Raw genomic sequence first — 24,140 nt, 5'->3', positions numbered from 1 at the left:
TTAATACGAAATTGTAACAATTTTGCACTATGGCCTATTTATTGCCTTACCTCCATAACGTACTACATTCGCACACACTGTATATATATTTTCTGTTGTATTTTTGACTTTATGTTTTGTTTACCCCATATGTAACTCTGTGTTGTTGTTTTTATCGCACTGCTTTGCTTTATCTTGGCCAGGTCGCAGTTGTAAATGAGAACTTGCTCTCAACTGGCTTACCTGGTTAAATAAAGGTGAAATAAAATAAAATAAAATAAAATTACAGGGACGTCCTAACAACTCATTTTTGTTTGCAGGGTGCTGACTCGCAAAATGTGCAGGGCAATGAAAAGTTCTGCTGCGTATTTACACCTCAGTCCCCCATGAAATGGCACTGTCTACTGTATAGACTCTACAGACCCTACTGAGTACTCCCAACCCCACCTTTACATCGGCACAAATAATACTTTTTTCTCTATAAGCCAATATGTAATTAATATACAGTGTATTGCATTGAGGGCAACGGAATGGGTAGAGTAAGGAGTCACCAGCACTCTTTATTAAACCAGTTGCCCAGAACAAGAGACCAATTTAGGTTTTACAGACTCTATTGAGTAATTTCAAGAACATATATTTGAATTTTATTAAAAGTGTATGTCTTTAATTATAGCCTACACACAATAGCATTCAACCACAGGCGGCTGGTGGCACCTTAATTGGGGAGAACAGGCTCATTGTAATGGCTGGAATGGAATTAATGGATTGGTATCAAACAAGTGATTTCCATGTTATAACCATTCTATTCACTCCACTCCAGCCATTACTTTGAGCCATCCTCCCCTCACCAGCCTTCTATACTTTCAACATACCAGTATTTTTTGTAAAATTTCAAAAGAAATACTGGTATAAAATAATTAGAATAAAATAACATCAAATTATCCATTTATTTTTTGCAAGGTGGTTACAATGCTGTGAAAAACAGTTGTACTTCACTATAGTGCAAAAAAATATATCGATATTCACAAAGATTAGCATGGTTTTGCAAGGGGACTCTTATTTAGACAAATTAATCCGCGATCCTGCTGCCAGCATAATATCCTGCTGCTAGGAGAACGGTAATCTTGTCTGGAGGGACTCGAGTGAAACGCTCTGCCGCTAAACCCCAATCAAACCTCCTCTAGCGACACCCTGTGCTGCAGCCAAGGCAACCAATGCTCGCGATATTTTGTCTCGGCGTCTTGAGAGGAGGTGATAGCCAAGTGCGCAACTGGGGAGGAAAGCAATGGGCAGACTGATTTTATTTCACATTTTCAAGGCTGTTTGTCACAGGTAAAGATCCTTTGAAATGCATCCATGTAATCATTAATCATTAAACTAACCCCCTGTCACTTCCATTATTTGTTCCTATAAAAATTATAGTAGCCTACACTGGAGATACAAAGGACAACAGACATAAACTACAATTGGAAAAAGTTTATTAGGGAGAAATTGTGGGTGATGCAGAAATGTATGCACTCACTAACTGTAAGTCCCTCTGGATAAGAGCGTCTGCTAAATGACTAAAATGTAAATGTAAAATGTACTGTATTCGTTAATCACAATCTCTATCACGCAACAGAAATTAGCACACCTCATGCTTACTGCATGCATTTTAGGCTAGGCTGCTGGATTTGCAGGGCCTTGACAAAGCTGTCAAAAGTCAAAATGGCACAGAAATACAGTAAAAGCCATGATGGTAGAAGGCTATAGCAAAGGAACAACTTGTAGCTGTCCTGAATGAGCAGTGGTTGAGTTTTTTGTTCATGATTGATTTCTTTGTTTCAAACAGACTATCTAAAAGTGTATGTTTTTTTTTGTTTATGTAGATTTATATATTTGAGCGTGGTCTTTGTCTGCACATCTGGGTCTGTGGGGCATGCTTTTCACAGGTCGTCAGTCTCCCCATCGAAGGGCAGGGCGTCCAACTCCATGTGGATGCTGCTGGGCTCACTGCTCCCCACCCAGCCTATAGGAGTGCGGTTGAAGGAGGGTCGAGCGCCAATGTCATGCTGGTATACCACAGCTGGTTCAGGCTCCTCATGGGCCACCTCATTGGTGTCTGGCAGTTGGAAGGTCATGAGCTGAGAGGCCTTATCAAAGCCCCCAAACGGTGTAGCACTCCTAAGACAGATAAAGTGATGTGCAACAAAAGAAGTAAATTAAAAGAAATAAATTAAATGAATCTCATATGGCAACTTCACATACCTGGATGGACAATATAAGAGTTTGAGTTTTAGAGAAAATGGGTGGGCTCCACTATTTCACACTCATTTCAAAGAAATCATTTAAAAATGCTATAGAGTCGGCCAGGCAAGGTATAGAGGGGACTGTACCTGTTGAAAGACTTGTACTTGGGCAATACAAGGTGGGCATGGGGGCCTGGCATATGATATCTCATGCTGGATGTCAGCTCCTGGTTGCCCTTCATGGCCTTTTCCCACGGTGATATATATGAAGGCACATAATCATGCCTTTTCTTGGCTTTGTCTAAGGCAACCTCTACTCCATGACTACCTGTAGGAGGAAAACAGTGAGTCAGGAAAACAGATCTTCTATCACATAATTTTCAATTTAGATATATTGATTGCGCTACAGGCAGGGGCGTCATTCACCCATTACTTTAGAGGGGGCACGAAGTACATGAGCATTTTTAGCATTTTTAGCATTTTTCAAACACCTGAAAGAGCTTTTTCCTGCAATCTAGAGCCATAATCATTAAGCCTAATTCTATGTCAAAAATATGTCTATTTTAAATATGCTTCTCTGCATCTCTGCTAAAATTTAGGTTGAAAGAGATTCGTATTTTTCAGTACATTTAGTAATTGCTTGCTTTTCTAAAGTCTACCAACCTTGCCAGCAGGCATGCCAGCTAAGATAGTTAGACAAGCTACTCTAACTTGATTGATAGCCTGAAATGGCTTGGTAGCTAGTTATTAGGTTGGAAGATTGGGAACCTATCTAGCTGGCTAGCTAAAGCCAACTTCATAAAATTGCTAGGTGGCTAGTAGTACAGTAAAACAGCAAAACATTTTTGTTTTATTTATTCATCAAGAAGGAATTAATAGGCTACATAGCTTGATCACAATCATTTACAAACATAACTCCTGCCCATCACCGGCAGCTAAACTCTTTGCCTTGTCCAGTCAGATCTTTTTATAAATAATTATGATAAAATGTGGACATAAACATTTAGTTTAGTAATTAATTTAAGGGGAAATGTAAAAAAAAAAGTATACTTCATATTCATCATCTCCCATATGTTGATGTTGGGGTGGTGCTGGAGGTGATGATTATGATGTTCAAAAATCGGGACATTTCTGAAAAATTCTAAAACAGGATACATCTGAGGGGGCAGGTGCCTTTGTACCTCCTATGAGCATGACGCCACTGATTGCAGGTCCATAGAACTCATTCCAAAATCACTCTGTAGTTTTTCTATGATCATGAGCTAATTTGAATGGATACTGACCATGACCATGTTCTCCTGGAGCAACATCATCATGATGTACATGTCCCTGGTGTCCATGGTGTCCATGCTCATTACCATGCTCATATCCATGCTCATGATCATGACCATGTTCATTACCATGCCCATGCTCATCTTTGCCTGGTTTGGGAGGGGGTACAGGAGGGCCTGATTGCTTGTCCACCATGTGGCCACTAGCGTCCAACATCATTGTGCCACCCAGGCTGGGGACCAACTTCTGGAAGTTCTCCTGAAATGAAAACACACAAGTATATGAAGAAGAAAACTCACCGGACCAATTGTCAGTATGTACAGTAGGGGGCCATTAATTCGCAGTTCGTCCGCTTGCTGTCGGCGCGGTATGTTATAGGGACCACCCACTGGTGGGTGACTGCCGATTTCTACATGTAGAATCAGTTTGCACTCAATTTGCAAATTACGGCCGAAACTGTTCAGAGGTGCTAAGTACTCTCGGCCGGCAATCCTACTGGTCTGTCCGTATGATAAGCTTCCAAACCTGGATGGTTGTTGAAATATACATTGGTAGCCTATCCATAGGTTGTACTTTTTTCCCTCATCCGTTACCAGTTTTCACCGCAATTGTTTTATGTTAAAGCTCTTTGGACAGCATTTCTATTGTATGAATTATACTATAACACTAAAATTTATTATTGTTATAACAAGTTTATCATTTTGACTTGGATGATTGACCATTTTCTTACCATAGACTCACTGCCAAAGAGGTCAGGGTTGTTCTCATATATGAACTTCTCCACACGCTTCTGCCTCATCTTGAACATCTTGGAGCCCTTGTTGGTGAAGAGGTTCAGCTCCTCCAGCATGTTGTCCTTGGGAGTTTTGATCTTCGTCCCCAGGTCAAACTCTGACGCCTCAGGCTCGAACTCTGCAGATGAGAAATTCCTACATTGTCTATTAATTTCTCATATTGATTTCCTATATTATACTGGATGCACACACTGTATAAGGCTCTATTCAATTACACTTGGTGACCAGGTAAATTAAAAACATAATTCTTCAGGTGCAGCAATTGTTCAAGTTTGAATTCTGGACTCAACAATGTCTGCATTGTGATACAAAAAGACACTCAGCAATGTATCTCACTATGCAGAAAGAATCTTATTTTGACTTATCCTGGAAACCCTGGTTACCGGTTTGGTTTGAATTGGTCCCACGGTTTGCTTATCATTGTTTGAATTAATGTTACAGTACTTTATATGCATCATTTATCCTTCACCTAGAAATACATCTGTGTATATGTGATGTGATCTTTACATCAGAGCAGAAATTACTCTCAGCGCAGATGATTGCCTAGGAGGGGGATGCTCTCAGATTATTGGTATCATTACAGTGGAAAATTCATAAATCTCTCTGCTCAAAGATGAACTGGCTGTTTTTCAACACTGTGGCTGTTGAAGGAGAGAGAGCAGAGAACAGCTCCTCACTAAGTCTGGGCCTGGCTGGGAATGACTAGCTTTTGACTGAGGCGTTATGAGGTAAGGCCTGAGCCATTTTCATATCTGTGTTATCTCCATTTGTTCGGTTCTCAGTGCTTATGATCCATCTGTCAGAAGTCACAGGGTGTTGAAACAGAGAGGATGGGTGAAGGGAGAGAGTCTAAAATGTATAACACTGCACAGGTTCCACATCAACTCTAAAGCTATGGTAGCACGGTATACAGTGCCTTCAGAAAGTATTCACACCCCTTGACTGTTACAACCTGAATTTAAAATGTTGTGTCACTGGCCTACACAAAATACCCCATAATGTCAAAGTGAAATTATTGTTTTAGACATTGATTACAAATTAATAAAAAATGAAAAAGCTGAAATGTCTTGAGCCAATAAGTATTCAACACCTTTGTTGAGGCAAGCTTAAACAAGTTCAGAAGTAAAAATGTGCTTAACAAGTCACATAATAAGTTGCATGGACTCACTGTCTAAATGGTCAAAAATAAACAAAAATACAGTGGGGAAAAAAAGTATTTAGTCAGCCACCAATTGTGCAAGTTCTCCCACTTAAAAAGATGAGAGAGGCCTGTACTTTTCATCATAGGTACACGTCAACTATGACAGACAAAACGAGAATTTTTTTCTCCAGAAAATCACATTGTAGGATTTTTAATGAATTTATTTGCAAATTATGGTGGAAAATAAGTATTTGGTCAATAACAAAAGTTTCTCAATACTTTGTTATATACCCTTTGTTGGCAATGACACAGGTCAAACGTTTTCTGTAAGTCTTCAAAAGGTTTTCACACACTGTTGCTGGTATTTTGGCCCATTCCTCCATGCAGATCTCCTCTAGAGCAGTGATGTTTTGGGGCTGTCGCTGGGCAACACGGACTTTCAACTCCCTCCAAAGATTTTCTATGGGGTTGAGATCTGGAGACTGGCTAGGCCACTCCAGCACCTTGAAATGCTTCTTACGAAGCCACTCCTTCGTTGCCCGGGCGGTGTGTTTGGGATCATTGTCATGCTGAAAGACCCAGCCACGTTTCATCTTCAATGCCCTTGCTGATGGAAGGAGGTTTCCACTCAAAATCTCATGATACATGGCCCCATTGATTCTTTCCTTTACACGGATCAGTCGATTTGAGTCCCTGGCGGCGTAGTGTGTTACTGATGGTAGTGTAGTGTATTAGGATTATGTCTTTGTTAATGTTTTTTAAGTGGAACTGAAAGGATGTTTATTTAGTGTCAGAGGGAATGGTTTTAATGTGACACCCCGGATAGGACAGAGAAGTCTGTGTGTTGTAGACAGGGGATTGGACAGTAGAGGGAGCCACCCACATCTTGGGAAGATTATATATACTGGGTAAAAAGCGAAGAAGAGGTTAGAGCGGCCATTGCAATTCGGGGGATGCCGTTCTCCGGGTGATCTTGACACCTGTAAGCTCATGCTGAAATCTTGTGATATGAATAAACCTTATGATCAAAGTTCAGTATGAGCGGACTCCTTTGTTACAGCAAGGACTAGCAACATTTTACTCGACACTACAGAATGGCGTCACGAAAAGGGACGGTCTGCGTCTCTTCAGTGTTATATTCATGAGCAACGACGTGACTCTCGCTCAAGGCGCCGGCATAAGGTGAGATTTCTCACGGTCTTGTGTGTGTGTTTACTTCGTCTGCTTCTGGGTATGTGCGCTGGGGAGATGTACCGTGTAAAGGAACGATGTGTGCCTGGTGTTGCGTTATTGCTGGGAACTGGGGGTCTGGCTAATCATTATAAATTTGGTTGCACTGGTAGACAGCGCAAAAGGGGGGAGAGAGAGCCTATAGGGTGTCTATAGAGAGATTTTGCTTGAATAACAGTTCAAGAACAATCGATTGAGAGAGGAATAAGGAATGCCTAGGCAGATGTGTATGTAACTTAGAGCCGCTGTAAATCATGGAAAAGCCCTGGAAAACAGGCGACCTATTAAAGGTGGGCCAGAAAATCCTGATACGCGTTAGATGTGTTTTAGGTGAGTCCGATGGGCTGGAGACCGTGGTATATTGATGATGTATATTGCCCCTCAGCTGGCGGTTGACGAACGGCTTGTTTGATGCAATCTCTCGTGTCGATTCCACAGATCTCGTGGTAGCATAAATTTAGCTAACAAATGGAATTTTACGGTACAGCGGAGGGAGAAATGCTAACGTGGCCTGCTAATTATGCTTCATGCTACATGCTAATGCTAAATGCTAATCATGCTACATGCCAATTTTGGATGCGGGTTATGACTAATATTTCTTCCTTGGTGGTCCATAGGAATGGGACGAGCCATCAGAAATGTGTTTAGTTAGCTTGGGCTTGGTGCCTGGTGTCTTGTGAACTGTTAAGTGTTATTGTTTGTCTATAAGGGGTAAAAGAGAGGAGCTATAGCGGAATGCTAACGTTCTGTTGTCTGGAGCTGCTTCCATGGTGAAATCGTATGGTTAAATGTAATGCGCATGCGTGTGATTTTACTAAACTACAACACGTGTGATTTTACGGTACTAAAACTACACACGAGGGATTTGACTAAAACTACAAAACGGGGGATTTTGGGTAAATCGGTCATACTTCTGTTACACTGCAAGGGAGCATATGCTTCTGACACAGACGAGAGACAGACAAAGAGAAGAGATTTGAACACGAATGGAATCTTCTAGTTGTTACATCGGCTGTTGGTTAAAGATGAAACTGTTTTTGTGACCTATTGAATTGATAAATGAGAGAGAGATGTTGACGGATTAAAAATAAAAATAATTAAATAAATAAATTAAATAAAAATGTTATTGAGCTATTTGAATGCGATTCCTGAGTTGATTCTTAGAGCGAATGTGACTGGAGGAATATTGAATGCTGGAAATAACTCAGTGAATGTATAAACTTTAAATTCTTGTCTGTTTCTATGCTCTTTTGTCATATGAGAGGAACGATAGGACGAGAGGAGAGAGAGAGAGAGAAAGAGAGGAGGGGCTGGCGTGTACGTCACGTGACAAGGATCGAGTCAAAAAGGTTTTGGTACTGTTTTGTTTACAAAATCTTCCCCTACAGGATATTTGATGTTATGACAATTTCACAGAGGCTTGGCAAATATTGATTCATTAAAAATTTGCATTTTGGAGTTTCTGTGCATCACTTGGGTTGATTAGAGTTGTGTTGGGAATCGAGTACTGACATTATTCTGTAAAATTAAGATAATTGGGTGCTTATAAAGCAAGGGGGTTTATGGGTATTGTAGTCTGAAGTTGACTACTTGCATTTACTTTCCGGATGGGTTGTGGTAAGATAGCCACTAATTGATAAATTGGTAAAATAGGAATAATAGGAATATAGAAATAAAAAAATTGTTTTAATTATTCATAATTTTTTAATTGATTTCTTTTTTATTGATTTTTTTATTTTAATTAAAAATGTTTTTTTGAATAAAAAATTTTAATAGCATTTTTTAATATTCATATTTTTGTTGATTGATAAAAAAAAAAAAAATTGTTGTTGTTTAGGTTATATTAATAATTAAAGGGGGGAAGCCATAGGCTATATAGTCTAAAATAAAATAATTCACAATAAAGGAATATAAAAGAGTTGGTACAATGGGAAAAAGATATCAGGACTATGAAGGTAATTACACCTGTTGGTATAGTACAAAATAGTAATCCTTTAACTAAAGTATTGCTAGGTTATCCGGCAAATGAAACAAAAGTTGGCCTGACATTGAACAAACCATAGCTAGTAGAGGGAATCTTAACCCTGACGTCATCAACATAATGAAAGTGCTTCTGTCGATTCATAAAGCAGTACAAAAGAAGGGAAAAAAGGGAACTACGTAAAGAAAATAGACAGAGAGCTGGGTGTTCTTAAGTTGTCCTTCATTCTCAAACAAAAACTGATAAAAGATTCCAGCGATAAGATAAACAAAGGTATAGAGAAAATGCTAAAGGAAGAAAAGGCGACAGAAAAACTAAGGGCAGAAGTCAGTATACCTTTCTCACATACGGATTCAGCAAAAAGACCCCCCACCCTATGAGAAGGAAGTAGAGCTTAGGGATGTTTATCCTCAGCTTCCAGTGATCATCCAGGAGGGTGATTATTGCATCAGAGATGAAGATGAACGAATAATAGATAGAGGACAAGCAGAAACGATAATAAAAATGAATCCAAAACTCCAGAAGTAAGAAAAAACCGAGATGTCTGGAAACTAAGAGAAGAATGAGGTTCGGAAAGATGAAGATGAAGATACAGGGCGGCAGGTAGCCTAGTGGTTAAGAGCGTTGTGCCAGTAACCGAAAGGTCGCTGGTTCTAATCCCCGAGCCGACTAGGTGAAAAATCTGTCGATGTGCCCTTGAGCAAGGCACTTAACCCTAATTGCTCCTGTAAGTCGCTCTGGATAAGAGTGTCTGCTAAATGACATATTATATTATATATTATATTATAATTATATACAGAAGAGAAGAAAAACTGCTGAGAAAAGAATCCCAAGAATTGGAGGAGAAGAATACATTGAGGCCAAGGAAAAAGGCCACTAGTAAGAAGATGATGGAAGATGATATTTCGAGGACAGAACTTAGAATATAACCTTTTGAAGAATACTGATATGTCAACAACAAGAAAGAACAGGACGAAGAAACTCTCAGAAAACTCAATCAAATACAACTGAAGGAGAAGAAACAAGCTTTGGTTATGAAGAATCAGGGTGAACCAAATCAACAATCACTGCCATAGCTTCAACTGAACAAGGTCAAATGCAATTGTACCAGCCACCAAGGCCGGTACCAGTTGTTTCATATCCACAGCCAGTTTCTGGACAGACACAGAATTGGAGAGAAAGAGGAGGAAGATTTCAGCTACACTTCCAGCAACTTTCAGAAGAGTGTTATAATTGTGGACAGGTTGGTCACTTTACCTGTGATTGCAATGCGCCAGGAGGAAACAACAGAGGAAATTTCTGAGGAAGATAAAGGAGCAAGTGAAGATCACCTGTTCTCCAGGTGAACCCTTAAAGGAGCAAGGATTCTAGAGGTGCCTAGAAGATCCGAAGGGGGGTGTCAGCTGATAGCACCGATTAGGGAGAAGAACAAAAATATCCAACAATTGAAGTGAAAATAAAAAGGACTATGAGAAGTGATGGTGAATAGAGGAAAAGCTTTTATCTGTGTTGAGCCTAAAGAGGTTAAACATCTCACTATGTAAAATTAACTAATTAGGATAGGGATTTGAGGTAGTAAAACAGCTAATTACTCTTAAGGAACCAATTGAGCTCTGCTATAAAAATCAAAGAGAAATTAAAATAGACATACTAATATTAGAACATATACCTATTGCATTGTTGGGAAGAGATGCATGGTGTAAATTGAACTGTACAATAAGATGTACACTAGACGGCTGTCTGGTAGAAGATTTTAAAGAGTAGGGTTTTTGGGAATCATATTTGCTTAAAAAGATAATATCATAGGAAGGATGATAATCTATTAGACTGCCTATTAGACAATCTGTCTGAAAAATAAAGTTAAAAGGGGTAACTGTTATTCTTGGTTACATTCCTACACCAAGAGGGGAAAGAAATTTCAAACTAGGCTAAAAGGTGTTTGATCGTTTGCCAAGTCTGTGTGTGAAGAAGTCAGAAGCAGGTGGGGACTTCCCGATCACATATTCTAAAAATTTGGTGGTAAAGGATTTTGTGAATAAATCAGTGGAAAAGGTTTAAAGGTTAGGAGAAAAGATTAGATTAAAAAGTTAAGAAAAACTAGGAGAGTAAGCTAAGTTTAAATGTTAGTTAGTAGTAAGAGAGAGAGAACAGTGGTGAAGGACATTTTAGAGTTTAGTGGGAAGATAGATATGGTAGGAGTTTAGATCTGTTAGGAGCAGATGCATTGAGAAAGTATGCGTTGCTGAATGATAAGAGAAGATTGAGGGTGATTGAGTATCTATACTTACAATTCCCAGCAGGAAGATCAAGGTAATTGTGGGTGTATTTTTTTATAATCAAAAGTTTGAAAGTGAGGGATTAGAGGTAGGACTGAGAGTAAAAAAAAAAAAAAGTGACACTAGTGGTGATAGAGGGAAATACAAGTAAGGAGTTAAAAGTCTTAGGGAAAATAGATGAAATAACAACAATGACATTAACACTTCAGTATATTAAAACAACAGTGAGAAGCAATTTAACTCTTTCAACATTGATAGTTATTAAAGCCATAAATATATCGCATTTGATTATAAGGGAACCAATAGCTCCAGCACCAATTTTAGAGGAAAAAGACTGTTATTAGGGTTAGGATGGGGACGTTCCTCCCACATGGAGAGATAATTATGGAGAAGAAGTATTGTTATCAGGACCAGATGTAGAAGCTGTTGAACCTAGTCAAAGGAAGTATATTTTGTACAACAATATGAAGGGAAAGAGGGTTATGAGTGATTGTTCACTTATTTTGCGTAATGTTACAGAGAAAGATCAGGGAAAATATATGTGTACTTATCTAGTGCAAGCATTAAAATTTGTTCCGGTTAAGAATGATTGGTTAAAAGGCTATGTAATTCGTAAAGTGACGCTTATAATGGAAGATTTGAAATCTGTTGAAGCTTCCACAGTCACCGAAGGAGTTCAGGAGAAGTATATTACAGTAGTCACTCCAACAGTAAATAATACACAGAGGATATCGGTAGCTTTCCCACTAGAAGTAATTAAGGGTGTTAATTCATCAACTAAATCAACTACTTTAATGGTAACTTTGGAAGGGATTAATGATACGACGGCAATGACAAATGTAGGAAGGATGACACCGACACCGACAACAACTTTTCTGAAATTAAAGGGGGTAGCAAGAGGGACTCAGGAGTTTATGGTACGGATGGAGAGTGCTGTCAATGGTAGTAAGGATAGGGTTAAAATAGGAGAGCAGATAGTGGTAGAGAACAATATAGATTCATCTGAAATAGTGAAGGATACTATGATGGAGGTACAGGATGAGTTCTTTGATTTTAATGACAGACAAGGAGAGGTATCTGATCAGTACCGCTCGTTAGGGAAGAGAGAAACTAAATGGAAGGCGTATTGGTTTGATTCTTCTGTTGTGAAAATTAAAGATGGTTGGGCAGGTAGGAATCTTTGGTTCCAGCAGCTAGCTCATTCTGTAAGATCAGTGAGGAATCTTGAGGGTCCATGTCTGTTGAGAATTCCAGCACCAGACACGTGGGGTTACATTTTAGAGAAGGTCGCTCAGCCTCTATCAAGTATGTATCAGTCTTATGCTTTGTCATGGCTATTGTATCAGCAACAATCAGTAACAGATAAAATAATGTCGTTGACAAAACATTGGTTTAAGCCTAGGTTTAAGTGTTCTTGGTTAAATGAATTACCCTATGTGAATTTGTTAGATGGGAAGGAAAATCAGGTAACAGCGAACCCTGATGCATTGGAGGTGAAACCAGTGAGGGCTAAAAGTTGTTTTTGCTCTAATAAAACATATGATGTAAGGGGTATGTTTATGGGAATATCAGATTGTGATGATTATATGATAACTTTGGGTAAGCATGACCTGAAGGGTAGTAATGAGAAATATAATGTTACTTTTTATGTTCCAGTTAGTAAGAAGAGCAGGACTTTGATGGTTAAAAGATTAGCTTTTGCCTGACAATGTGACTATTGGGAATTTTAGAGATATTTGGAGGGTTTGTGGTGATAAAGCGTATATATTCTTACCCTATGGATGGACAGGATGTTGTTACATGTCAACGTTGAAGCTTCCATATGAGGTTTCTACCATTAAAAGAGGGGTAGCACCGGACACAGATAAATCTGAATCTAGGTTTGGAAATAGGGTGAAAAGAGACATGGCGACATTTCATAGTCTTGAAGCCTATCATTGGAGGATAAGTCTAAGAGAGAAGGGGGGACTTTTTCCATGGTATGGTATAACATTTTTGGCAGTTCATATTGATAATATTAGTTATACTTTGATTCCAGATAGTTATAGATGCATTGAAGAATATAAGGGATGCATTTGGTAGATCTGAAGGAGCTGGATGGTCAGACTTGGTTGCAAGATCAGTTAGGCCCAGTAGGAGCAGTGATGGTTCAGATTTAATAGCAGTTTTGATAGCACTGTGTGTGATGTTTGTAATTTGTTACTGACCTTTGAGAAAGCTATGATATTGAGATAGTATTGAGATAGTGGCGGCAGGTAGCTTAGTGGTTAAGAGCGTTGTGCCAGTAACCGAAAGGTCGCTGGTTCTAATCCCCGAGCCGACTAGGTGAAAAAATCTGTCGATGTGCCCTTGAGCAAGGCACTTAACCCTAATTGCTCCTGTAAGTCGCTCTGGATAAGAGCGTCTGCTAAATGACTAAAATGTAAATGTAGATAGGTTGGAGTAGTGATGCCTGGAGACAACACTCAGATGCCGTTGTTGACTGTTCCTGATCTGGATGAAGATGGACAAGGGGGTCTGGATGGAGTATTAATGGACAAATAACCTTTTTGATCATTTTTCAAAAAAAAATTCAATATTAGTGTGATTTTAGTATGATGTTATGAATCAAAGGGGGGAAATAGGATGATGTGATTCATACATCATTTATATATAATTTTTATATTCTTAGTTGATATTGATGTTTAATTTGAAAGTGTTGTTTTGCAAAAGATACTGTTTGGTCTTTTCTTTTCTTCCAGAAGCATTTGGGGGAATATGTAGAGATTGAAATACTCAAACAAGGACAATATGAAGGGACAATATGAAAGGAGAATGACTGGAGGAGATGGAACAAGGAAGGTGTGGAACTGTTCCCATTCCATCATCAACGATGCATTGGAAGAGGAGACTACGGAGGAGATGAAGTGTAGTGGACTACATTCCAGTGTCTGCAATGAAATATAGACATATTTGCATGTGTAATACATAATTTGTGTCATATTCTTAGGTATTAATTTTTGTAGAATGATATTTGATGTTATTGAATACATGTGGGGATCTTAGATGTTTTTGTTTATTTCGTGAATGCTTAGGGACATGGAGTCTAGGCAGGGATAGAGGTCCACTGTAGGGTCCGATGGGTTGACCAGCCTGAGAGTGGACATTTTTTGGATAGTATTTTGTTTGCAGGGGCTTACATGTGTATTTAATTGCATCATAGTTTCAAATGCATTGATAAAGATTTATGAATTCATCGGGAGTACCTAGGTGGTTGCCTGGGGCAGAGGGACCGTGAGAGAATTTTACTGTCTTGATTGATAAAGAAGGCTGGCAGACAGTTTTTCGCTCTCACACTCCATAAAGATTTGTTCATATTTCATAGTAATGTATTCACACTTCATAAACATTTGTTCATATTTCATAGAAAGGTATTTACACTCTAGAGGAAAATGTTTTTGGTTTAATGTTAAAGATACTCAATAAGATAAATTGTTACTTGTCATAATCCTATTCTGTTTGTTTTCGAGACTTTTAGTTCGTCTCGAAGGGGGGAATGTAGTGTATTAGGATTATGTCTTTGTTAATGTTTTTTAAGTGGAACTGAAAGGATGTTTATTTAGTGTCAGGGGGAATGGTTTTAATGTGACACCCCGGATAGGACAGAGAAGTCTGTGTGTTGTAGACAGGGGATTGGACAGTAGAGGGAGCCACCCACATCTTGGGAAGATTATATATACTGGGTAAAAAGCGAAGAAGAGGTTAGAGCGGCCATTGCAATTCGGGGGATGCCGTTCTCCGGGTGATCTTGACACCAGTAAGCTCATGCTGAAATCTTGTGATATGAATAAACCTTATGATCAAAGTTCAGTATGAGCGGACTCCTTTGTTACAGCAATGACTAGCAACATTTTACTTGGCACTACAGTAGGCTTTGTTACTTTGGTCCCAGCTCTCTGCAGGTCATTCACTAGGTCCCCCCGTGTGGTTCTGGGATTTTTGCTCACCGTTCTTGTGATCATTTTGACCCCACGGGGTGAGATCTTGCGTGGAGCCCCAGATTGAGGGAGATTATCAGTGGTCTTGTATGTCTTCCATTTCCTAATAATTGCTCCCACAGTTGATTTCTTCAAACCAAGCTGCTTACCTATTGCAGATTCAGTCTTCCCAGCCTGGTGCAGGTCTACAATTTTGTTTCTGGTGTCCTTTGACAGCTCTTTGGTCTTGGCCATAGTGTAGTTTGGAGTGTGACTGTTTGAGGTTGTGGACAGGTGTCTTTTATACTGATAACAAGTTCAAACAGGTGCCATTAATACAGGTAACGAGTGGAGGACAGAGGAGCCTCTTAAAGAAGAAGTTACAGGTCTGTGAGAGCCAGAAATCTTGCTTGTTTGTAGGTGACCAAATACTTATTTTCCACCATAATTTGCAAATAAATTCATAAAAAGTCCTACAATGTGAATTTCTGGATTTATTTTCTCAATTTGTCTGTCATAGTTGACGTGTACCTATGATGAAAATTACAGGCCTCTCTCATCTTTTTAAGTGGGAGAACTTGCACAATTGGTGGCTGACTAAATACTTTTTCCCCCCACTGTAGCTTCTTAGCAAATAGCAATTTCTCAAGCAATAATTGTCTGGGAGTGGTCTGAGTGGGGAAAACTGAAAATTAGCGCTTATTGGCAGAGAGGTTTGGAACTCTCTTTCTTACTGGTCTATTAACTCATTTACTGCTTGCCCACTGGGCACACCATGTAATTTTAACATGGAGAATTGGGTAATATTTGGTAGATACATTGATCAATGAGATTCCAACCTAATTTTCAGCCACTCAAAAAGACTGTCAAAAGTTGAATTCCCAATGTGTTATCACTATGCTTTCAACCATCAAAAAGCACAACCAAATTCCAACGGAAAAGCAATGTCTGATTTTGGTTTAGTTGTCACTGCGCCTTCAACCATTTAAAAGCACACCAAAGTTCAAACGGGAATACAATGTCAGATATTTTGTTTATTTATAAAACAACTTAATGTGTTAGCACTGTGTTGAATCTAATAGCACAACTAAATGACGTAGACTGCAGTTATTTGAGATTACATTAAAGTACATGGTGCAATTGAGCTATGCCGTTTGAGATTCTGTGTAGATTATGATAGCAATTGTGAACATTTCTACAGACCTGTGACCCTGAACATGCAGGCTTTCTATGATTACATAAGAAGACATTTATTGTTACAGTAACCTCAAAATATGTCCATGGATGTGTTACTCATTTTAAGGTTAAATAAATACTGTTACATTAGTTGTTTGCAAGATAGCCTTAACATTAGGTAATTTACAGTCTTACAAAAGTAATAGCCTATTGAATTGTGTTTGGTTGACAACAACCAAATATCCACATTTAAAGGATATGTATCTACTGTTTGGAGAGTTCCATCTGAGCCACTGGCATAATCCTATTCTTTAACTTTTATTTTTGGTTGAGATGGAGATGTGAATCCAAAATATAAAATATAATTGGTTAACTTGTCAACAAGTTAATAGGCTATTTACCGTATTGCAAAAGTGATATTGAATAATGTTTGGTTGTCAACTGCTTTTATAGCTCCATCTGTGCCACTGAGTCTGGCTTTAATTCCAGTTTGTCTACAAATTAATATTTGATATGCTGGATTCACATCTCCATTACAACCAAAACTCTAAGTTAAAGAATAGGACTAAATAAAATCAAACTTTAAATGCACTTTGAATACAGTTTGATTAGATTTAATCCTATTCTTTAAATTGTATTTTTGGTTGAGATGGAGATGTGAATTCAATATGATTTTATTAACTCACAATCAACCATTTGAAATCAACCAAAGCTTGAAACTCTAGGCCTACACTGAGTTTACAAAACATTAGGAACACCTTTCTAATATTGCGTTGCACCCCCTTTTGCCTTCAGAACAGCCTCAGTTGAACAGGGCATGGACTCTACAGGTTGTTGAAAGCGTTCCACGGGGATGCTGGCCCATGTTGACTCCAATGCTTCCCACAGTTGTGGCAAGTTGTCTGGATGTCCTTTGGGTGGTGGACCATTCTTGATACACACGGGAAACTGTGAGTGTGAGAAACCCAGTAGCGTATCAGTTCTTGACACAAACCGGTGCTCCTGGCACCTACTAATATATCCTGTTCAAAGGCACTTAAATCTTTTGTCTTGCCCATTCACCCTCTGAATGACACACTTACACAATCCATGTCTCAATTGTCTCAAATGCTTAAAAATCCTTCTTTAACATTTCTCCGACCCTTCATCTACTGTCACGACTTCCGCCGAGGCTGCCCCCCCTCCTGGTTCGGGCAGGCTTCGGCGTTCGTCGTCACCGGAGTACTAGCTACTGCCGATCCCATTCTCATCACTCCACTTGTCATGTCTTGTCAATCACACACACCTGGTGCTCATTCCTAGATTTCTAGATCCAAACTGTTACAGACCTATATCCATCCTGCCCTGCCTTTCTAAAGTATTTGAAAGCCAAGTCAACAAACAGATCACCGACCATTTCGAATCCCACCGTACCTTCTCTGCTATGCAATCCAGTTTCCAAGCTGGTCATGGGTGCACCTCAGCCACGCTCAAGGTCCTAAACGATATTATAACCGCGATCGATAAAAGACAGTACTGCGCAGCCGTCTTCATCGACCTGGCCAAGGCTTTCGACTCTGTCAACCACCGCATTCTTATTGGCAGACTAAATAGCCTTGGTTTCTCAAATGACTGCCTCGCCTGGTTCACCAACTACTTCTCAGATAGAGTTCAATGTGTCAAATCGGAGGGCCTGTTGTCTGGACCTCTGGCAGTCTCTATGGTGGTGCCACAGGGTTCAATTCTCGGGCCGACTCTATTCTCTGTGTATATAAATGATGTCGCTCTTGCTGCTGGTGACGCTCAGATCCACCTCTATGCGGACGACACCATTTTGTATACATCTGGCCCTTCATTGGACACTGTGTTAACAAACCTCCAAACGAGCTTCAACGCCATACAACACTCCTTCTGTAGCCTCCATCTGCTCTTAAACACTACTAAAACTAAATGCGTGCTCTTCAACCGAACGCTGCTTGCACCCGCCCACCCGACTAGAATCACTACTCTCGGCGGGTCTGACCTAGAGTATGTGGACAACTACAAATACCTAGGTGTCTGGTTAGACTGTAAACTCTCCTTCCAGACTCACATTAAGCATCTCCAATCAAAAGGTAGATCTAGAATCGGCTTCCTATTTCGCAACAAAGCCTCCTTCACTCATGCTGCCAAACATGCCCTCGTAAAACTGACTATCCTACCGATCCTTGACTTCGGCGATGTCATTTACAAAATAGCCTCCAACACTCTACTCAGCAAATTGGATGTAGTCTATCACAGTGCCATCCGTTTTGTCACCAAAGCCCCATATACAACCCACCATTGTAACCTGTACGTTCTTGTTGGCTGGCCCTCACTACATATTCGTCGCCAAACCCACTGGCTCCAGGTCATCTATAAATCACTGCTAGGCAAATCCCTGTCTTATCTTAGCTCACTGGTCACCATAGCAACACCCACCCGTAGTCTGCGCTCCAGCAGGTATATCTCACTGGTCATCCCCAAAGCCAACAACTCCTTTGGCCGCCATTCCTTCCAGTTCTCTACTGCCAATGACTGGAACGAACTGCAAAAATCTCTGAAGCTGGAGGCTCTTATCTCCCTCACTAACTTTAAGCATCAGTTGTCAGAGCAGCTTACCGATCACGGCACCTGTACAAAGCCATTCTGAAATTAGCCCACCCAACTACCTCATCACCATATTGTTATTTATTTTGCTAATTTGCACCCCAGTATCTCTATTTGCACATCATCTTTGCACATCTATCATTCCAGTGTTAATACAAAATTGTAACTATTTTTGCACTATGGCCTATTTATTGCCTTACCTCCATAACTTACTACATTCGCACACACTGTATATATATTTTCTGTTGTATTTTTGACTTTATGTTTTGTTTACCCCATATGTAACTCTGTGTTGTTGTTTTTATCGCACTGCTTTGCTTTATCTTGGCCAGGTCGCAGTTGTTAATGAGAACTTGTTCTCAACTGGCTTACCTGGTTAAATAAAGGTGAAATAAAAAAATCCCCTAATTAGTATGTGTATAAGTGTTCCATCTGTTCCCCTTGTCTTTGTGAGTGATTGTTTGTTGTGAGAGCGTGTAGCTCGGTTGAGCTACTATTCACTGTGTTTATGCCAAGGTGGATGTTTTCCCTTGTAATAGTTTTGTTTGACGCTTGGGGCGTTTGATTTATGTAAACGGAATAAACTCTGGACTTCGGTATTTTACCTCCTGCGCCTGACTCCTTCTTTCACACCTCATCACATCTACACTGATTGAAGTGGATTTAACAGGTGACATCAATAAGGGATCATAGCTTTCACCTGGATTCACCTGGTCAGTCTATCATGTTTCATACACTCAGTGTACAGTTGAAGTCGGAAGTTTAAATACACTTAGGTTGGAGTCATTAAAACTCGTTTTTCAACCACTCCACACATTTCTTGTTAACAAACTATAGTTTTGGCAAGTCAGTTAGGACATCTACTTTGTGCATGACACAAGTAATTTTTCCAACAATTGTTTACAGACAGATTATACTGCTCAGGAAGGAGACGCGTTGTGTCTCCTAGAGATGAACGTACTTTGGTGCGAAAAGTGCAAATCAATCCCAGAACAACAGCAAAGGCCCTTGTGAAGATGCTGGAGGAAACGGGTACAAAAGTATTGTGATGTCACGAGAGGCTGTGTCCTGGAGGGACGTTACATCCCCCTGAGATGGCTGCAAACCCAGACAGCTATGGCTCCATCTGCTGGTATGGTCGGGAACTCCACCCCTCTATGGCCAATCTTCCCACGCAGCTGAAACAAATGAGGGGCTGATGAGCTGAAGGTTTGGGAAGGGAAGAGACACGGTCTCCAACCTGGGCTCTCTGGAGGACAAGAGTGCTGCACGTCCACTTCCATGAGGAATATAAGGATTTGGAGATACTTACCTTTGGGAAATACTCACCTTTGGATATATGCACCTGTGGAAATACGTGTGGGACATTTGGAAGGACGTTTTGCTGGGTTGGCCACTAGCTGCAACGTGGAAGACAGTAAGACTGGGGAAAAGTTATTTGAGCAAGGGAGAGTTATGATTTTGGATGTGGAAGAGACATCCCTGAACTGTTAACCCTTAAGAGCCACCAGAGAACAGTATTGTGTTATACTTTCGTTAGTTTCCCCAGACCTTTAATAAAATCCTTGTTTTGGTTGAACCTGGTCTCCTTGCACTACTTGAGCAATCCCGCTGAAAGCTGTGTAGCCTCTCGTGACATCACAGATGGTGGAGAATACGGGCACGCTCAAGCGTTAATAGTGCATGTCAGAGGAGGATATCGAAGGTTTGATCACCCAGTTTTCCAAGTTGGCCGTAGGCTCCCCGCCGACTGAAATGGAGGACATATTGAAAGCCCTTGTTGCTGGCCAGCACGCCCAGATGCAAGCAAACGTGGCTCTCTTGGAGGAGCAAAAGAAAGCCAACCTTCTGAAGGCAGAGGAATTGCAGTTGCAGAGACAGAGGGTGGTCCAAAATACCCGCCCAATAAAGGCAAGTGACTTTATATCTAAGATGGGAGCTACCGATGACATTGAGGCATACCTGCATGCATTTGAGGCCACGGCCACTAGGGAAGCCTGGCCCAAGCAACAGTGGGTTGGTCTGTTAGCCCCCTTTCTAACCGGGGAATCGCTGAATGCTGTCCGGGACCTGGGCCCTGACCAGGTTACTGACTATGATGCCCTGAAGTCTGAGATCCTCAGCAGATATGGACTCACAAAGTTTGGTATGGCCCAGCGCTTTCACAGCTGGACCTTCCAACCAGACCAACCTCCTCGGGCGCAGATGCATGAACTTGTCCGAATCGCAAGGAAATGGCTGGATCCGCAGAGGAATACAGCAGCGGCGGTGGTGGAGGCCGTTGTGGTGGATCGTTACCTACGCGCCCTGCCTTATGAGGCAAAACGGTTCATCAGTCAACAGGCCTTGACCACGGCTGATCTGACCGTGGAAGCTGTGGAAAAGTACCAGGCCACAGCGGAGATGCTGAATGCTTCCCGAAAAAGACCCCAGGAGGGCGGCCCCACCACAAATGGGAAGAACCCGTCCAAAGGACCCCAAGGTCTCGAACCCAGCCACGTCAGGACTTATCCCGGCTCCAGGGGGAGCCAGAAACCAGGCGGGTCCAAGAAGAGTACACCAGGAGGGGGAAACTCGACAGTGTTACCGGTGTGGGGAGATGGGACATATCTCCTGGCAGTGTGGGAAACCAGCCGATGAACCTATGCCCACTGCGGAGTCCTCCAGCTCAGCACCCACACACCGTTTTGCCTCGCTCTTGGGAGTCGTAGATGGCGGCCCAGATCGACCCCCCCACCTGCCCGGTAACTGTGAATCACCATGATGTGGAGGCCTTACTGGATTCTGGTAGCCGGGCCACCCTGGTGCGTAAGGATTTGGTGGGCCCAACGTGTCTGACCCCGGGGAAAGTCCTCCCAGTTTCCTGTGTCCATGGGGACACCAGAGAATACCCCATTACTGAACTTACAATGACCAGCACACGGGGAACCATACACACGACGGCGGGGGTGGTTGATTCCCTCCCCGTCCCTGTCCTAATTGGACGAGACTGCCCAGCCTTTTACCCACTCTGGAGAGAGTCTCAGGAGAGGATAACCCGAGTACCTCGGAAACGGAGAGGCAAGACTCATCCTGGGAAGGCTCCGGTGCAATCCTCCGAATTACTCACTCCCGCCCGGGCTCTGATAGGGATGGCAGGTGCCCAGACCGACACAGAGACGGAGCTACAGAATCTGGACAAAGAACTGTCTGGTCTGAAGGGGACCGCTGAGAGGTATCGTTTGTTAAAGCAACAGTTAGACATGAAGACAGAAGAGTTAGATATCCTCCAGGCTAAACTCCAACAGAGCTCCTTCCATAAGCAACAGGAGGAGCTGGAGAGGCTGCGCAGGACCATCGAGGAGTGTGAGGAGACCCTGCGCAGTAGTAAGGAGGTCCAGAAGAAGGCAGAGGAGAAGTACAAGGTGTTGGAGAACAAGATGAAGAATGCGGAGGCAGAGAGAGAGAAGGAACTGAAAGCTGCTCAACAGAAGCTAAACTCTGCTAAAACCAAGGCTGATGCGTTCAGTAAGAAACTCAAGGAGAGACGACAGGAGGCTGAGTCCCTGGTCCTAGAGGTGGAGGAGTTGAAGAGAGAGCAGGCTGGCAAGCACCACGGCAATGCGGACGCCCTCTCCCGGCGTGATGCCTTCTTCGCTGCCTTTACCCCGACGAGGACGTCGGTCCCGAGGAGGGGGATGTGTGATGTCACGAGAGGCTGTGTCCTGGAGGGACGTTACATCCCCCTGAGATGGCTGCAAACCCAGACAGCTATGGCTCCATCTGCTGGTATGGTCGGGAACTCCACCCCTCTATGGCCAATCTTCCCACGCAGCTGAAACAAATGAGGGGCTGATGAGCTGAAGGTTTGGGAAGGGAAGAGACACGGTCTCCAACCTGGGCTCTCTGGAGGACAAGAGTGCTGCACGTCCACTTCCATGAGGAATATAAGGATTTGGAGATACTTACCTTTGGGAAATACTCACCTTTGGATATATGCACCTGTGGAAATACGTGTGGGACATTTGGAAGGACGTTTTGCTGGGTTGGCCACTAGCTGCAACGTGGAAGACAGTAAGACTGGGGAAAAGTTATTTGAGCAAGGGAGAGTTATGATTTTGGATGTGGAAGAGACATCCCTGAACTGTTAACCCTTAAGAGCCACCAGAGAACAGTATTGTGTTATACTTTCGTTAGTTTCCCCAGACCTTTAATAAAATCCTTGTTTTGGTTGAACCTGGTCTCCTTGCACTACTTGAGCAATCCCGCTGAAAGCTGTGTAGCCTCTCGTGACATCACAGTATCTATTTCCACAGTAAAAACGAGTCCTATATCGACATAACCTGAAAGGCCGCTCAGCAAGGAAGAAGCCACTGCTCCAAAACCGCTATAAAAAAACCAGACTACGGTTTGCAACTGCACATGGGGACAAAGATCTTACTTTTTTGAGAAATGTCCTCTGGTCTGATGAAACAAAAATAGAACTGTTTGGCCATAATGACCATCGTTATGTTTGGAGGAAAACGGAGGTTGCTTGCAAGCCGAAGAACACCATCCCAACCGTGATGCACGGGGGTGGCAGCATCATGCTGTGGGAGTGCTTTGCTGCAGGAGGGACTGGTGCACTTCACAAAATAGATGGCATCATGAGGAAGGAAAATTATGTGGATATATTGAAGCAACATCTCAAGACATCAGTCAGGAAGTTAAAACTTGGTCGCAAATGGGTCTTCCAAATGGACAATGACCCCAAGCATACTTCCAAAGTTGTGGCAAAATGGCTTAAGGACAACAAAGTCAAGATATTGGAGTGGCCATCACAAAGCCCTGACCTCAATCCTATAGAACATTTGTGGGCAGAACTGAAAAAGCATGTGTGAGCAAGGAGGCCTACAAACCTGACTCAGGTACACCAGCTCTGTCAGGAGGAATGGCCCAAAATTCACCCAACTTATTGTGGGAAGCTTGTGGAAGGCTACCCGAAACGTTTGACCCAAGTTAAACAATTTAAAGGCAATGTTACCAAATACTAATTGAGTGTCTGTAAACTTCTGACCCACTGGGAATGTGATGAAAGAAATAAAAGCTGAAATAAATCATTCTCTCTACTATTATTCTGACATTTCACATTCTTAAAATAAAGTGGTGATCCTAACTAACCTAAGACAATTTCTACTAGGATAAAATGTCAGGAATTGTGAAACACTGAGTTTAAATGTATTTGGCTAAGGTGTATGTAAACTTCCGACTTCAACTGTATATGTATTGTCTGTTTTTTTGTTGAATCTGAATTTAAACAATAGCTGTTGATGACTTCCCAAATGTTTTATAGGCCTAAATTTCATCATTGATGATATATGATTGATAAAGTATGGCTACATTTAATTTGCTCTACAGAACCTACCTTTTGGAATGACTTCGATAGCAACAGTGAATCTATTGAGTGGAGATTTCTCAACAATCATTCTCATGATAGCACATTGGTAATAGTCGGTGACAAATATCAAAACCAAGCAGGGCT

The 24,140-nt window shown here is 41.4% G+C and overlaps 1 protein-coding gene across 2 annotated transcripts in view; it reads right to left on the bottom strand.

Annotated features, from left to right (window-relative positions):
* Positions 1 to 1,440: 1,440 nt before the first annotated feature.
* The window catches only part of LOC121569817 (myozenin-1), a 32,370-nt gene continuing 9,670 nt past the window's right edge, over positions 1,441 to 24,140 (bottom strand). The window contains exons 3-6 of one of the 2 annotated variants that reach the window (XM_041881045.2): positions 4,210 to 4,391; positions 3,629 to 3,737; positions 2,355 to 2,535; positions 1,441 to 2,142 (exon numbers count right to left, since the gene is read on the bottom strand). In XM_041881045.2, the coding sequence (XP_041736979.1) occupies positions 1,905 to 2,142; positions 2,355 to 2,535; positions 3,629 to 3,737; positions 4,210 to 4,391 (710 nt within the window). In that variant the 3' untranslated portion in view covers positions 1,441 to 1,904. Of the gene's footprint in view, positions 2,143 to 2,354; positions 2,536 to 3,607; positions 3,738 to 4,209; positions 4,392 to 24,140 lie in introns of both variants that reach the window. The other variant, XM_041881039.2, reaches the window with a different exon arrangement.

The sequence above is a fragment of the Coregonus clupeaformis genome, chromosome 1 (assembly GCF_020615455.1).
Source record: "Coregonus clupeaformis isolate EN_2021a chromosome 1, ASM2061545v1, whole genome shotgun sequence".
NCBI lineage: Eukaryota > Metazoa > Chordata > Actinopteri > Salmoniformes > Salmonidae > Coregonus > Coregonus clupeaformis.
Note: the sequence above shows the minus strand (reverse complement) of the source record. Positions and strands in the feature narration are given on the sequence as shown.